Source organism: Aythya marila (assembly GCF_965140915.1).
Source record: "Aythya marila genome assembly, chromosome: 1".
NCBI lineage: Eukaryota > Metazoa > Chordata > Aves > Anseriformes > Anatidae > Aythya > Aythya marila.
This window is the reverse complement of record NC_139042.1, coordinates 22,783,247-22,800,320: the sequence shown is the minus strand read 5'-3', so window position 1 is coordinate 22,800,320 and position 17,074 is coordinate 22,783,247. Positions and strand designations below refer to the sequence as shown.

General features: G+C 40.7%; 1 protein-coding gene across 2 annotated transcripts in view; it reads right to left on the bottom strand.

Annotated features, from left to right (window-relative positions):
* Positions 1-17,074, bottom strand: part of B3GLCT (beta 3-glucosyltransferase) — a 69,808-nt gene that overhangs the window by 34,927 nt on the left and 17,807 nt on the right. For both annotated transcript variants that reach the window (XM_082780236.1, XM_082780237.1), the window contains exon 4: positions 11,198-11,307. In XM_082780236.1, the coding sequence (XP_082636362.1) occupies positions 11,198-11,307 (110 nt within the window). The remainder of the gene's footprint in view (positions 1-11,197; positions 11,308-17,074) is intronic.

Genomic DNA, 17,074 nt, shown 5'->3' with positions numbered 1-17,074 from the left:
CACATCTCACTCTCAATCATACCACAACCTCAATCATACCACAAGAATATAATTTAGAATGATAAGCAAACAAACAAGTATTGCCTCTCATTGTGTTCCTCCTGAAGTGACTTGCAACACTTTGTTTTAAAACCTTACCCTTACACAAATACTTTCAACACAAAATACCTGGACATTTAAGAATAACACATACAATTATTAACACTCCAGTTAGTATCCCTTTTTCATTGCAAGGTAAACCCCTTATAAAAAGAATGCCAGAGAGAAGCAGCACAGCCGCCGCTGCTTCCATGGTTACGTCAGACAGGCTGCAGGGTCCTGATGTCCGTCCCTCTGCTCTGTGCCGACTCGCCACACGGTGAGGGTCGGCTGCCGTTCGATTCCGCGGAACTCCGAGTGCAGCGCTGCTCGTGGCGGTGACTGAGGGGGGGGGAGGCTCCCATTGCCCCGTAGCCCCCTGAGGCAGCGTTACCGTTCTCACTGAAGGCAGCAGTGGGCAATCCCCAGCTCCAGCACTTCCCGGCAATCCCAGTCGCTCTGTAGCGGTAGCAGCAACTCTCTGCTCAGCCTGATGTATAACTAAGGCGTTAGTGACTGCTCTCCAAGGCTTCAATAATTTTTTAGCAGCCTTATTTTCATCAAACAATTTGTCCCCAAATTTACGCCACTCTGTTTGTTCAAAAACTGTATCAGGATTGATAAAACAACCCTTAGCTACCCCATATGCTAATAATCCTGGTAAATCCTTTTTGCAGTCTATAAGCTGTGTGCTCCGCTTTTCTAAAAAGCATTTGAGCAAATCATACGCCGCTTGTCTCTCCATACCTTTATATACGTCGGTACCGTTGCAGCCTTTGCAAAGACCTCGGCGACGCTTTCCGGCGGGACCCTCTATAGGCTCATCCCGGGTGCGAGGACTCCCTTTCCGAGCTGCGGGTGTGGGGATTCCAGGTTTCTTGTCCATTCACCTTTCAGACCTCAGATGCAGGGATTCAGCAATTTATAATCCTTTTCACCTCCTGAGCTGCGTTGCAGGACCGGTCCTCGTATTCCGTCCAACCGTGGCTCGCAGGTACAATTCCAGCGCAGGTTCAACTCCAGCGAAGTCCCTGTTCCTGTATTGCATGTCCCTGTTCCCGTTCAGATTAGCCCCACGTTGGGCGCCATTTGTTGCGAGGACATTTGTTGTCGACGGAAGGAAGACACAGACGCTCAATATGAGTGATCAGTGAACTTCGATTTATTGGATAGCTCAGTCGTCTTTTATCTAATTCAATATAATTAGCTCATACATATTGCAAAAGCTAAGCTCATGATTGGTTAGTGCATTTCTCTATTCTATCAGCTAGTTTCCCACCAAAATAACAGTTAGTACTTTCCCAGCATACCAACAGATATCATGTTCTTGTACCTGAAACCTCCCTGAAACCTCCCTAAAACCTCCCAGAACTTACATTCCTTCCCAGGCCGCATTCACGTATTTTCTCAGGCTTATTTACGTACTTTCTCAGGCTCATTTGAGCTGTGTTCGATACTTTGTTAGCTCGCGACCTCCTAGTTGCTCAACATTCACATGACCTACTTCACTTAACCATTCCTCCACAGGGCAGATCTTAGTAAGAGCATGATCAACATCTGGTGTTTCACAACAATCTAAATACACTTTATGGAGAAACAATAAAAATGCTCTCTTTGGGGATTGCAGATAAGAAGGTAAAAGGACAAACCTCTGTCTTTACATGAACATCTGATTTTACATGCATACAAACCCTACAGTTGTGCTACGATTTGCATATGGCCACGGATTTTATTTCATGTGGAGTCAGACTGAGATACAGACAGTTAATATCAACATATTCAGTGTCTATATTACATTAAAGGCTGAAGTTGTACTCTTTTAAGTTACATTTTCCATGCAAAAGGTATGAAATTATGTGATTTAGGAAGCTCTACCACTTACTCTGGTATCTCCGCTTTAACAGAAAGAACTCTTTCCTTTACGCAGATCAAAGGGGTAACGATACAGAAATGGTGCTCTTTCTTGAGCCAATCTGATACTTTGAAAAGGTGTCCTTTCTCTCTGACATTTTCATAAGCCTGCTCTCTTTCTGTCCCTACACAAGTCCCTCTAAAACACGAAAATACACCTCTGGCGTATATCACTCTTTCAACTCATCTCTAACAATGCATCAACTCTGATTTAGCAAGTGAAATGCTTAAAAGAACTGTACAGATAGAATAGCCTCCTCCTCTCCCCCCCCCCCAATAAAAAATAAATAAAAACTACTAACCAGGATGACCTTTGTTGCTTTTCCTTTCTTATTTTATGCGTTTTCACTCAATCTATTCATTTTACTTATTCTCCTTTGGTACAAATATAGAAAAAGGGCAAAAGGTAAGCAACAGCAGCTTTGGGAAGCAAAAGGGCATACACAGACTGGCTTATAGAGGATGGCTAGATAACCAAAGTAGTGATAAGCTTACAGTAAGTCAGATACGGCTTCTGTGCATCTCAAAAACTCTCCTCCAAATGCTCAAGTCCTTACAACATCTATACCCTGTGCTGTATTCACTAATTTTCTTTACCTTGAAAGTATCATGCTTCCACAATTACAGAGCCCGTATGCCTTCACAGAGATTAACACTTTAAATTTCACTTACACCACGTGTAATCTAAATAAGATAATGTAATCACTTTTAATGACCAAGAAACCGTCCTCTCCACTTTCACAATCGAGCTGGCTTTAAAAAGGCAAAAAGCAGAAAATGGAATCTCTTGTGGCCTGAAATAAAGCGTAAACCACTTTAGCTCCAAGTGTCACCTGCTGTATCAGCACGCCGAGCGCAGCAATACCTGCCACACGCTACAGCTGTGAATGCTGCACACAAAATAACCCCTACGCAATGTGTGACTAAAGGAGTTAGATCCACATCTTTAAACCAATTCATAAACATTGGCACAGCCTCTTATCTTTAAAATTCTGTATGATATAAAAATGTAAATAAATGGAAAATGCATCTTTAAAAACATTTAGTATTACTTCTAGCAGTTGAAGTACAAGGATGCTGGTGATATGCTCAGTTTCACAGTAAATCAGCAGCAGAACTGGAATCATAAACTCTGGCTCTTGAATCCAAATATTACAAGTCATCCTCGTCTCTCTGTTCTACTCTCAGATGCCTAGTTATCATTTTGAAAATGTACCAACTTTCCTGAAAATATTATGTGCAGTTTCAAAGGGTTCAGGGAAAGGCCACAGCAGTACACTGCCTCCATAAATCAAGAGAAAGATGCCGTGTATACATCTGGCTTCAGCTGATCTTACATTAAAGAATGATGGAAGCATTTACCCAGTCACACCGAGGCAATAACTGCAACTTAAGAAAGTGATTTGAAGTGTCTGTGACTATAACTTGAAGTAAGAGGCAAAAAAGAAGGAATAGTTGTAGAAGAAGAAGAATTTTAATTAATTTTCCTACTGTACATTATATTGAAAATCCTCAGCACACAACTCTGTGAAGCATACACGAATGCATACCCAAAGCACTGACTGCTGAGTGCCCACACGCCAGATCCAACAACTCAACGCCTGACAAAATAGCTGCAGTAAGTATTTGTATTTGAAAGCCCGTTTTAGGCAGTTAGTTTATTGCATAAGGATTGATTTTACAACTGTTTCATCATGAAAATAAAGCTTTCTGCAACGATATATTGTTTCAAACCCCAACAATTATCATTGCTCTCACTTTTTCATGTGGCTAAGATGCTGGTAGCCATGGATTTTTGGATTTTACCAGGCTGCTCCTCAACAATAGCTGGAGTAAATTTCAGCATGCTTATTACAGTGCTGTCAATTGCTAACGCGCTGCCTAGAGTTCCCACAATTAGAAAATCAGTAAAAAAAAATATCTGGTAAGGTTCTTGTTATCCAAAAAGAATTATTTGTTTCAGCAGTCATCAGCGTTCATTTGGTTTGCATTATGTTCATGGCTCCACAGGTTTTTCCTCAAATACTGGTACAATCAGGTCTCCTGCAGCAAACTGAGAAACAGGCATTCAACTCAGAATTTTTAAGTGTGCCTGTTTTCCACTGCTAGGAGAAGAAAATGTGTTTACATTGATACACTTGCCTCCAATCTTCTAGGTGAAAATGTGCACAGATTATCATTCAGATGATGAGGACATGAAAAGACTCAAAAAAACACTAAAATGAAAAAAAAAAACAATTCAAAATATATGTTCATCAACAAATTAATTACACCCCACCCCCTCCAAAAGTGTCTAAAAATATAAAATAGTTCTAACTCAATCTCTTTTTAATCTAGACCGGCTACATGTTTCAAAGACCAAAATGAAGTCCGGAGTCTTCAATTAGTGCTTGCTAGCAGAGTTAGCAACTCCTGACTTTCTGAACTGACCGACATAAAAAGCTAATTAACTCCATTCTTATAATTACTGCGATGTGAACAGCATTCAGAGGTCTTGCCCCACTTCAAAATGATTACCATAATTGTTAATACTTACCAAAAAAGAGAGATATTTACTAATTGAAGTTCAAACCTAATGAGAAGATTGAGACCTAGACCCAAACTAGTTCCTACTAACCCGGCTCTATCTATTCAGACTAGGCTAGCCCAGCATGCATTTTTGTGCATTTTTTTCTACTCACTGCATCTTCTTGCACCACAGAGTGCACAAATTATATTCCTTTGGGATGAAACTAAACCAAAAGATGTGCTGCATCTGCAAACAGATCTCCAGTTCTCAGAAACAAGTCAGAACTAGTCCAGTGTAAACCTCCTCGAAACATGGTGTAACATGGGTGCTAGCTCCTCTGCAACAACTGCACTGGGCTGTCTATTTGTTCCTATTGCAACACGCTACTTGTTTATGTAGAAATAGCCTAAATAAGCTACTATAGGACATTTACTATAGTTTCAGGGATTTAAACTGGGATTTAATAATACAATTCTATGAATTTTAAATCAGTCTAACTTGAGCAGCAGTCAGAATTCTGGAAACTAAGACAAGCATTTGAACTTGCCAATTATAAAGTGTAGCTTTTGAGGAAGACACTTAATAAAGATAAAACAGATCTCACCAGTTTATTCTGCATTTCCTTTTCCTTCCCTAGAATTATCCAACATCTTCCCTGTTCTGTTCTTCTGACAGATAATTATCATCAACATCCCAAAGGAAGATTATTTTGTAACAAGACAAAAAATGTGGAAAAATCCAGAAGCAACTGAAGTGTTTATTACAATAAATGCTACCAGACATGTATGTAATGTGACAGTAGCCTAGAATGACAATAAATTGCACTGAAGCACCAGTTGCTTGCTCATCACTTGTCTGGATAAAAACCAGTCTTAAATACTGTCTGCACAGCTCACAGTTTGCAAGAATCCCATATAAAATTGATCATATAGAAGACAGACATGACATATAGTACACAGATATTATTCATGAACGCAAGTATTAGTGATGAACCATAATAATTATATTACCAACTGATCTGGATAAAATTCTCAATTTAGGAAGTCTGTTGATGATAGATTTTGCTTTCAAGCAAAAAAAAAAAAAATCTAACATGATCAGCCACAATAAATCTTTTCTCATCCAAATCTAATGCATAAAGACATTGCAAACAATTAAATTAAGTTTGTTTTGTTTTGTTTTTTGAGGAGGGGGAGGTTGTTGCTCATTTTTTTTATTAGAAAATTGACCTTTCAAAACCTATGTAGTCCGTCCTAATGTCAGCTAGTTTGCAAAACCCACACGTACATAGAAATGGGGGGCAGTTTACTTCTGTTCTTCTCTGCCTGTAATGAAGCCTGTAGATCACTCTTATTCGCTCTTCACAAAGAAAGATATACCTTGGCAAAATTGTTTCATTCAAATTTCATGATTTATGTAGAGATTATCGTAGAAGAGCCTGAGAGGCAGTGCTTAAATCACTTAAACTGGCCAATTTCATGGATACATTTTGCTCTGACATGATTTAGTCACCTCCAAGGAGACTCAGAGATTCGAGGAGGCCACTGATAAAAGGCTGTAACTTCTTCCTTCCTCCCTTCTGCTGCAATATCATTACTCCAATTTTTTATTCCCCTTTGAGGGACTTGAATTCTGGAAGAATTTAAGAGTGTCAGATGCTCCATGTACCCATAAGCATCTCTGCCCTCACCACAGAAGCTCAGGCTGTGTCGTCTCAGCAAGATACCTTCACACAATCATTGCCAGGCATGTGCCACGTGCATCATTTTGCTGTGGAAAGAGCCCCACTGATCAGCCAGAGACAAGCAAGAATCAGGCCAACCAGAGTGGAATATAACATCTGTGATACTCATCTTCACAATGAGTTTCAGTATAGACTGCCACCTGAGCTTCGTTTTACCTAGAGGGGAAAGCAATGGAAAGCTAATGTAGAAGGAGCACTGGAGAGCCTTGTTTTTCATAAATGAAGTCAATAAAAACTGTCCACCAACAGGCAAGATAAACTGACATCTTAAGGGATAAACATTTTAAGAACTAAAGGTGACAGAAACAATTTGTGAGACTGCAGAATTTATTTGGCCTGAATAAATCCTTGCAGCTGAAAAGAAAGCTGTTTGTAGGAAGGAAGCAGACCTGTACACTAACATGGTAACAAAAAAATGTTATTTGATCTAATAACACTGGGAAATAAAATAGTGATGTGTAAACCAGCTCTGTTCTAACAACAACAACAAAAAAAGGGGAGGATCATAAAGTTGAATCATTCTACACATAGAGAAGGATTGGCAGGACTGAATGCAGCCCAACGCTTTACTTAAATAATTCATTAAGCTTTGTTAAAACTGCAAGATCGAGAAGTGAAACACCTGACCAGTCACAGGTGGAATCGGCTTCCATGGTGTGGGAAGCTGTTCTAGAATCCAAAATTTGAGGAAGAAACCTGTGAGTTGAAGCCTCAGATCCATTATGGATGGGGCTGCACTGATGGTATTAATTTTAAAAGGCCTCCAGCAAATTAAGCCTATGAATAGCTCTGCTAAATATACTCTTCTAAATATACAGATTAAACAAATCAGTCGCAGTGAAGAAGTTCTTCCACCAAATTTTATAAGCAAAGCTTCATTAACATGCACGTAGGCTTTACAGTCACGGTAAAACACAGAACTGTTCAGACCTACTCCAATACTCAGAATCACTGGAGAAGTCCAGCTACAGAGTTTGTTGGAAAAGTATCCCTGTTCCTTTGTGGAATACATCTAATAAGGAACAAAATAGAGAAACTATGACTACAGCCCAAGGAAAACATAGATGCGTTTTTCAGAGTTATTTCCACCTCAGCCTGATACAGTATTTAGAAATTTCTTTCAGGTGAGATATGGGCACCAGAACTCACAGTGGGAATAGTATCCAACAATAACAGAAAAATATTTAATGAAGCATTTAGACAACAGAACTTCACCTAGAATCCTCCAAAGAATCTGAAAGCAGACGTGGAAGTTGAGCTAGGAAAAACTTTAGAAAACATTAATTCACCCAGACAAGGAATGCATGTCCCACAGGAAAATTAAAAAGCAAAGAAAATATACTCTAGAAATCCCCCCAAAGTAGTCTTTCACAGATGGTCAAAACACGAGCAAGAACAATTTGGAGATCATTTCAGACAGGAATATGGTGAATGTATACATTAAAATTCAAGTGAGCTCTTTAGACTTGCTTCCTCTCAACGCTTTAGCAAGGAAATCTGTCATTTTGTTGAAGCAGTGCAATGGTGCTGCCAGTACAGCCTAGGTAATTAAAAGTAGCAGATTTTTAAAGCACATAATGCCACACTCAACAGCAATTGGCACACGAACAATAGATACCGAGGCCATGACTCTGATGGCATAACAAAACAAAGCTGAGACACGCACCAAGAGGCTTTTCCAGGTTACAGAGGACACAAAGCAGCAAGGACACAAAGTTATGGTCACTGGGTGTTGGAGGCAAAAAACCACAGCCTTCTGTAAGCATGAACCTGTCAGGTAACAGACTGAACTTCTGCGGCACAAACCAACAGCCAGCTGGGTTTCTGATCAGCTTTATTCCTTCTTCACTTCTGGACAAATGCATTTTGCAATTTTATTTATTATTTTTTTTTTTTAAATAAGAAAGAACACAACTACAGGATGCTTCTAACATTTGTCACCTGTTTTTACTTTCGCCCAAACACTTCAAAACCCTGAACTGGAAAGTCACAGATTGACAAAGAAACATTATTATGAAAACTCAATAAAAACATTAAGCAAAGCAAGCATTTACTCAAGCAGTATGGGTATTTTCTGTGTACGTTTCCATATTTATGAATGTCCTTGTTTCATTTAAACTGAACTTAATAATCACTACAGTAGCAGTCCCTGACCTCAGACACAGTGTTTCCCTTTATATGCAGGACTAGTTTAAATCTGTGATACTTCATTTCTACGAGATGGTACAAATTACATGATTTCACTCAAAACTAATAAGCCTAATGGTAAAAGTACTGCAAACTAGAGCTAGAACACTTCTGTGTAATGGAGTTCATATGTCACATCATCTGTTATTCATATGAAAGTATGTGATACTCATTTTTGTTCTCCAATAGTACATGGTATCAGTCTTAAAATCTTCCTCTTACATTCTTGGTTTTTAAACAAGAATGCAGTGAATATTACTCATTTCCCAATTTGCTCTATTTCTTCTGGTTAATATATTCAGGATACCATTTGATCTCTAAGCTTTTCAGAAAATAAATAAAAGCTTTCTGAATAGGATAAATTGTTTGAGGGTGTTCAATACAAGAAACTTCAAGGAAAGGAAAAAAAAGTATTTAAACTATTTTACTAGTTTTCATAAAGAAATATGCAGCAGTCCTTTGTCTTCAAAACAGTATCATGATCACAGGCAATTAAATAGCATTAACTGCATCAAAAACAGCATTTCAGACAAAATCCATCATTTTTAGTGACAGTATTTTATCTGTGTTTTAGTCTTAAATGTAATAACCAAAAAAAGTAATATTGTTGCTAAATTTTTAAAGAAGATGGAAAGAACAGTCTCAAATATTACAATATCATAAACTAGCAACTTGTTTCTTTTTTTTTTTTTTTTTTTCCCCTTAGGAAGGTCTGGTTTACAGAGCTTCTTAGAATAGAAATCTCAGAAAATTAATAAAATTGGTGAAAATCTTAAACTTTCATCATTATGTTCTAGACCTTATTTAATGTATCTCAAGAGTTTTGGTTAATATTTAATAAATATTGATTAATTACGCTTTAAGGAATGAAAACAATACTGACATCTACTGGTGACCACAATTATAGATTAAATTCACTTTTTTTAAATGCACAATGAAAGAAATGGACAAATTACTTGTAAAGACGTAAATATGAATGTGAGTGATATAATCCATTTTAAAGCAATGCTGATACGCTAGTGCCATTAAAAAATATCTCAACCAACTTGTTTCTACTTCTCATTTTAAAATAGTGAAAATAACTCATGAATTCTTAAGGACTAAATATCTACTGCTTGGTACTGTGAAACAGGCAAGTGAACCTGGATACAGATGATCTAGTCTTTTGTTTTTAAACTGCCATTGTTCTTTAAAATATAAGGATTTAGCTTCCTATACCGCCAAGTAACAATTTCATATATACTCTTATTAATGAAAAATGCAAACTTCAAATGCTGATGGGCAGTGTTCTGGTGACCTTCTATCTCTTCTCCATAATTAGCACTATTGGGTTATGCCTTTCCATGGCCTACAGTGGAACTGAGAGTTTACAAAAAACAGGCAGCACACCCCAAGTACATGCCAGCTATACTCATTTTTTCCTGTACATTAATGGCTTTCCCCTTTTCCCAGATTTCAGGTATGAAATTTTTGCTGTGATATAGTTTCATCACTGCTTCTCTAAAATTCCATACATGCTGTTTAACAGGTAGCACTTACCGTTGGAAGAGCATTACTGTTTCAGCATCCCCACAAAGGAATCTCCTTAACAACAAAATAATTTTTCCTAAAACCAATTCAGTTTGCTAAAGGCTGAGGGACTCACAGGTATAACTTGATTTTACCTCTCTCACATAAAACGTGCTTATGCTCCTGCCTCACAGAAACTATTTACATTTCCACTTATTGATCTTTTAATCATTCATATTCTGCACTACCAATTAAGAGAATTCACCTGAAATCCTTATTTTTAACAATTAAAGTCATAATCCCCTCTGCACACTTGCTTCAACCCCTAAGAGGACTCTGCAGAGCAAAGGCTGTTCACATGACTGATTTCATTAAGGGATTAAAAAGTACATTTAGAATGAATTTAATTGCAATAGTTTTGATAAGCTTGCATAAACGAAGTCTAAAGCAACCAAGAACATAATTTAGGCACTCCAGTTCAGGGCCAAGATACACCAGACACAATTTAAATCAAACTTATTTTTCCTTTACACCAAAGATCCTGGAGCTGAAAAGTAGGTCCAATAACCTCACAGCAGGCTGTATCATACGCAACCCTCTCCTACTTTTTTTTTTTATTAAAGACAGAGAAAATAAAGCCTTGTTTATATACATCTTAACCTTCAATGCAAGGCTCTTAAAAAAAAAAAAATCTAACAAACTCTTCTCTTCAGGCTAAAGATTTACAAGTAAAATTTCTTATCAGAGTTATGTTAAAATCAGAGCCAAACAGCATGCTACAGTTGTGCAATGAAATTCCGACCAAAATCTACATTACAGCATTTGCATTTTCATCCACACTAATAAAACGATGTACTGACCTAAAAATTATCCTAAGTATTACTAGAGTGATTATGTTGTTTACCTCATAAAGAAAGCACCTTTTTATTTTTTAATTAAAAAACAAACAAACAAACAAACAAACAACAACAACAAAAAAAAAACAGTTTACAGTAGCATGGCAAAACTACTCTTCAGTTTTTGCTTTTTATCACTTCTATATTGAATGCCTTCCAGGAAGTTCAAATTAAAATCATTTGGTGATAAATTGTGGTGAACAATTAGTGAATAACCATTGAAACAATTTTCTTATACGCACACGGAAGACTATTAACAAAGGCAATACAATGGAACTGAAAAAGGGTATAAATAGAAAACTATTTTTTAATAAAATGCAGGAAAAACATAGATAAGGCACAATCTGTATTATCTTAACTTACCTTCCCAAGATCTGCAGCCTGTTTCAAAATATCTCTTTTTAGATCTTCTGCTCTCTTGGAATGAAATGAATTACTTTGGCTCTGGATGACAAATACAATTTCTTTTAATTCTGTGAACCAAAAAAAATAAACAGATTTAAAAGACAAAAGAGATTATTTTCAACTGTTCCCAAGCAGCTGAGAACCCAGTTGTGGGTGCCAATTATTACACAGCAAGCTATTTCTTTAGTTATACAAACATTTCAGGAAAATAGTAACAAGGTGTAATTTCACACAAAAATAAATCCAAGACAATCCTTTTAAGGATTAACATACAAAAACCATGTCTTGGGGATGAGATCTGCAGCAACAAATAAAATTATGCATACAGAAGGAGTTGCCACATTGAGGAAATTGCTTTTCCTCCCTTAGCCCTGCACTCCCAGTTACAACCGAGTTAAACATTACAGTCAGAGACCAGCACCCACCTCACTAGCCAGTGGATGAACATAAATTGGAAAAGAGGATTCCTCAATAAAGAACTTAAGACCTTAGCTGGAAGCAAATATTAGATGGAGTGAGACACACATGAGAACATTGAGGTATTACTTTTATATGATAGGGCAGTATCAATACCTCATGTGTTTCTTCACAGTGTTCAAAGCCATCACAACTAAGAATTTTCAGTGGGAAAGGAGACTGAGAAATTTGAAAGAAAGTAATTAAGTGGCTTTGCCACTTAATGGCACTTATGGACAGAAAAAAAAAAGTGCTTATTGAAAAGTACAAGTAGATGATTAAGATGATACCATGGGGAAACTGTAGATTACAGATCAAGTTTTCTTGACGATAGTAGATAGCTTTGAAAGTGTGAAGGAATTATTTTGAGGAAAACATGCATTTGACCCAGTTTATACACAGCAGAGGATAGGAAGGTAAAAGGAAGAGGAGAGAACAGGTACCCCTTCAAAAATTCTTACAAGTTTGACAGAAAGTTTGCAGGTGAGGGAAGTCAGGATGTAATAGCTTAGAAGTCAAAGTCAACAACTAACCAATTACAGGCTAAAAGAGAAAAAAAAAAAAAAAGGACAGTAACAAACTTTCTCAGAGCTCAAGGAGATAAACATAGGACTAATGGGGAGCAAGAGGATTGAAGACTTGTCCTGGTTTCAGTTAGCACAGAATTAATTTTCTTCCTAGTAGCTGGTGGAATGCTGTGTTTTGGCTTAGAATGAGAAGAGTGCTGATAACACCCCGATGCTTTAATTGTTGCAGAGCAGTGCTTATACTAAGCCAAGGACATCTCAGCCTTTGCTCTGTCCTGCCAACGGGCAGGCTGGGGGGTGCAGTAAGAGCTGGGAGGGGACAGACCCAGGACAGGTGACCCAAACTAGCCAAAGGGGTATTCCATACCATCTGACGTCATGCTAAACAATATATAGGGGTGGCTAGCCGGGGGGAGGGGGCGGGACTGCTCGGGGTTAGGCTGGGCATCGGTCAGCGGGTGGTGAGCAATTGCATTGTGCATCACTTGTTTGTACATACTATTATTACTTTCGTATTATCACCATTGTATCATCATTATTATTATTATTATTATTATTTTCCTGTCTTATTAAACTGTCTTTATCTCAACTCACGGGCTTCACTTTCCATTTCTCTCCCCCGTCCCAGAGAGGGAGGGGGGAGGGTGAGCGAACGGCTGCGTGGTGTTTAGCTGCCAGCCGGGTTAAACCACGACAGTCTTTTTGGCGCCCAACGTGGGGCACGAAAGGTTGAGATAACGGCAGATCTGACCAGAGTGTGTTAAACTAAAATTGGTATAAGTATTAGACCTGCTTAATAGTCACTTGTCATAATGCTGATTGCTTTAATCTCAACTGTGCTGCGCCTGTTTTCCAAATTGAGTATTATAGCACGTTATTTTCCGTATGTGCTCTCTGTCATGTTGTTTATCCTCTCCGGGCCCTGGTTTCAGACCATTATGGTACTGTGTGTTGTATCAGCGGCTGGGATCCCTTGCTCGAGACGCCGGCATTGACAAAGCAATTGCAGATGGAGCACGACCCACCAGCCTCTGGAGGCGTCTCCTCTCAGCTGTGAGGGAAAGGTATCCCTTCAAGGAAGATATTTTATGTCTACCAGGCAAGTGGACCACTATGGAGAAGGGAATCCAGTACCTGAGGGAATTAGCCGTACGGGAAGTGATTTATGAGGATCCAGACCTCAAACAAACATCCACAGATCCAGATGAAGTCAAGTGTACACGACCCATGTGGCGGAAGTTTGTACGGAGTGCACCATCATCATATGCCAGCTCATTGGCAATAATGGCCTGGAAAGAGGATGAGGAACCCACAGTGGGTGAAGCGGCTAAACAACTCCGGCAGTACGAAGAAAGTCTCTCCTCTTCCTTACAGGCCTGCGTCTCAGCTGTGGAGAAACTTTCTGAAAAGGTTCACCAACTTGAAGAGAATCTATTGTCCTCCCCACCTGAACCAACCAGTGCCCACCGACCAAAGGAGAACACTTGGGAGAAATTTTCTGAAAAGGTTCACCAACTTGAAGAGAGATTATTCTCCTTCGCACCTGTACAAAGCAGTGTCTCAGCTGTCAGGGGTAGGCGTTCACCCACACAAGGAAGACGATATGGTGGGTACTCACCCCGTGCCACCCTGTGGTTTTACTTACGAGACCATGGAGAGGACATGAGAAAGTGGGATGGAAAATCTACCGCGACCCTAGAGGCACGGGTACGTGAGTTGCAAAAGAAAACAATCAGGAAAAAGGGATTCTCCGAAAAGTTTGCTGCTCCAACTTCCAGCAGACAGTCCTTCAAACACAGAAACGAGGAAGATTCTGACCAGGATTAGGGGGGCCCTGCCTCCAGCCAGGGGGAGGAAAGGGACAATCGAGTTTATTGGACTGTGTGGATTCGATGGCCTGGCACATCACGCGCACAGAAGTATAAGGCTTTAGTAGACACCGGTGCACAATGTACTATAATGCCATCGAGCTATAAAGGACCAGAGCCCATCTATATTTGTGGAGTGACAGGGGGATCTCAGCAGTTGACTGTATTGGAGGCTGAAGTGAGTCTGACTGGGAATGAGTGGGAAAAGCACCGCATTGTGACTGGTCCGGATGCTCCATGTATCCTTGGCATAGACTATCTTAGAAGAGGATACTGCAAGGACCCAAAAGGGTTCCGGTGGGCTTTTGGTATTGCTGCCTTAGAGACAGAGGGCATTAAACAATTATCTACCTTGCCTGGTCTCTCAGAGGACCCTTCTGTTGTGGGGTTGCTGAGGGTCGAAGAACAGCAAGTGCCAATTGCTACCACAACTGTGCACCGGCGGCAATATCGCACCAACCGAGACTCCCTGATTCCCATCCATAAGCTAATTCGTCAATTGGAGAGCCAAGGAGTGATCAGCAAGACTCATTCACCTTTCAATAGTCCCATATGGCCAGTGCGAAAGTCTAATGGCGAGTGGAGACTAACAGTGGACTATCGCGGCCTGAACGAAGTCACGCCACCACTGAGTGCTGCAGTGCCGGACATGCTGGAACTTCAGTATGAACTTGAATCGAAGGCAGCCAAGTGGTACGCCACAATTGATATCGCTAATGCATTTTTCTCCATCCCTCTAGCAGCAGAGTGCAGGCCACAATTTGCCTTCACTTGGAGGGGAGTCCAATATACCTGGAATAGGCTGCCCCAGGGGTGGAAACACAGCCCTACCATTTGCCATGGGCTGATCCAGTCTGCACTAGAGCAGGGGGAAGCTCCTGAACACCTGCAGTACATCGATGACATTATTGTGTGGGGTGACACAGCAGAGGAAGTTTTCGAGAAAGGGAAGAAAATAGTCCAAATCCTTCTGAAAGCCGGTTTTGCCATAAAACAAAATAAAGTCAAAGGACCTGCACGGGAGATCCAGTTTTTAGGAATAAAATGGCAAGATGGACGTCGTCAAATCCCAATGGATGTGATCAACAAAATAACAGCTATGTCTCCACCAACTAACAAAAAAGAAACACAGACTTTCCTAGGTGTTGTGGGGTTTTGGAGAATGCACATCCCAAATTACAGTCTGATTGTAAACCCACTCTACCAAGTAACTCGTAAGAAGAATGAGTTTGAATGGGGCCCTGAACAACGACAAGCCTTTGAACAAATCAAGCAGGAAATAGTCCATGCAGTAGCCCTTGGGCCAGTTCGAACAGGACCAGATGTAAAGAATGTGCTCTACACTGCAGCCGGGGAGAACGGCCCCACCTGGAGCCTCTGGCAGAAAGAACCTGGGGAAACTCGAGGTCGGCCTCTGGGGTTTTGGAGTCGGGGATACAGAGGATCTGAGGCCCGCTATACTCCAACTGAAAAGGAGATATTGGCAGCATATGAAGGAGTTCGATCTGCTTCGGAGGTGGTCGGTACTGAAGCGCAGCTCCTCCTAGCACCCCGATTACCGGTACTAGGCTGGATGTTCAAGGGAAGGGTCCCCTCTACGCATCATGCAACTGATGCTACATGGAGCAAGTGGGTTGCACTGATTACTCAGCGGGCTCGAATAGGAAACCCCAGTCGCCCAGGAATATTGGAAGTGATCATGGACTGGCCAGAAGGCAAATACTTTGGGATATCATCAGAGGAGGAGGTGGGTCGTGCTGAAGAAGCCCCACTGTACAACCAGTTGCCAGAGAATGAAAAGAAATATGCCCTGTTCACTGATGGGTCCTGTCGTATTGTGGGGAAGCATCGGAGATGGAAGGCTGCTGTATGGAGTCCTACGCGACGAGTTGCAGAAGCTGCTGAGGGAGAAGGTGAATCGAGTCAGTTTGCAGAAGTGAAAGCCATTCAGCTGGCTTTAGACATTGCTGAACGAGAAAAATGGCCAGTTCTCTATCTCTACACCGATTCATGGATGGTAGCAAATGCCCTGTGGGGATGGTTACAGCAATGGAAGCAAAACAACTGGCAGCGTAGGGGCAAACCTATCTGGGCTGCTGCATTGTGGCAAGATATTGCTGCTCGGGTAGAGAACCTGGCTATGAAAGTACGCCACGTAGATGCTCATGTGCCCAAGAATCGGGCTACTGAAGAACATCAAAACAACCAGCAGGTGGATCAGGCTGCTAAGATTGAAGTAGCTCAGGTGGACCTGGATTGGCAGCATAAAGGTGAATTATTTATAGCCCGATGGGCCCATGACACCTCAGGCCATCAAGGTAGAGATGCAACATACAGATGGGCTCGTGATCGAGGGGTGGACTTGACCATGGACGCTATAGCACAGGTTATTCATGACTGTGAAACATGTGCTGCAATCAAGCAAGCCAAACGGTCAAAGCCTCTTTGGTATGGAGGACGATGGCTGAAATATAAATATGGAGAGGCCTGGCAGATTGATTACATCACACTCCCTCAAACTCGCAATGGCAAGCGCCACGTACTTACAATGGTGGAAGCAACCACCGGATGGCTGGAAACATATCCTGTGCCTCATGCTACCGCCCGGAACACCATCCTGGGCCTTGAAAAGCAAGTCCTATGGCGACATGGCACCCCAGAAAGAATAGAATCAGACAATGGGACTCACTTCCGAAACAACCTTATAGACACTTGGGCCAAAGAACATGGTATTGAGTGGGTGTATCACATCCCCTATCATGCACCAGCCTCCGGGAAAGTTGAACGATACAATGGCCTGTTAAAGACTACCTTGAAAGCAATGGGCGCTGGGACGTTCAAAAACTGGGATACGCATTTGGCAAAGGCCACCTGGTTAGTCAATACTAGGGGATCTACCAACCGAGCTGGACCTGCCCAATCAAACCTGTTACGTACTGTAGATGGGGATAAAGTTCCTGTAGTGCATGTAAAAAATATGCTGG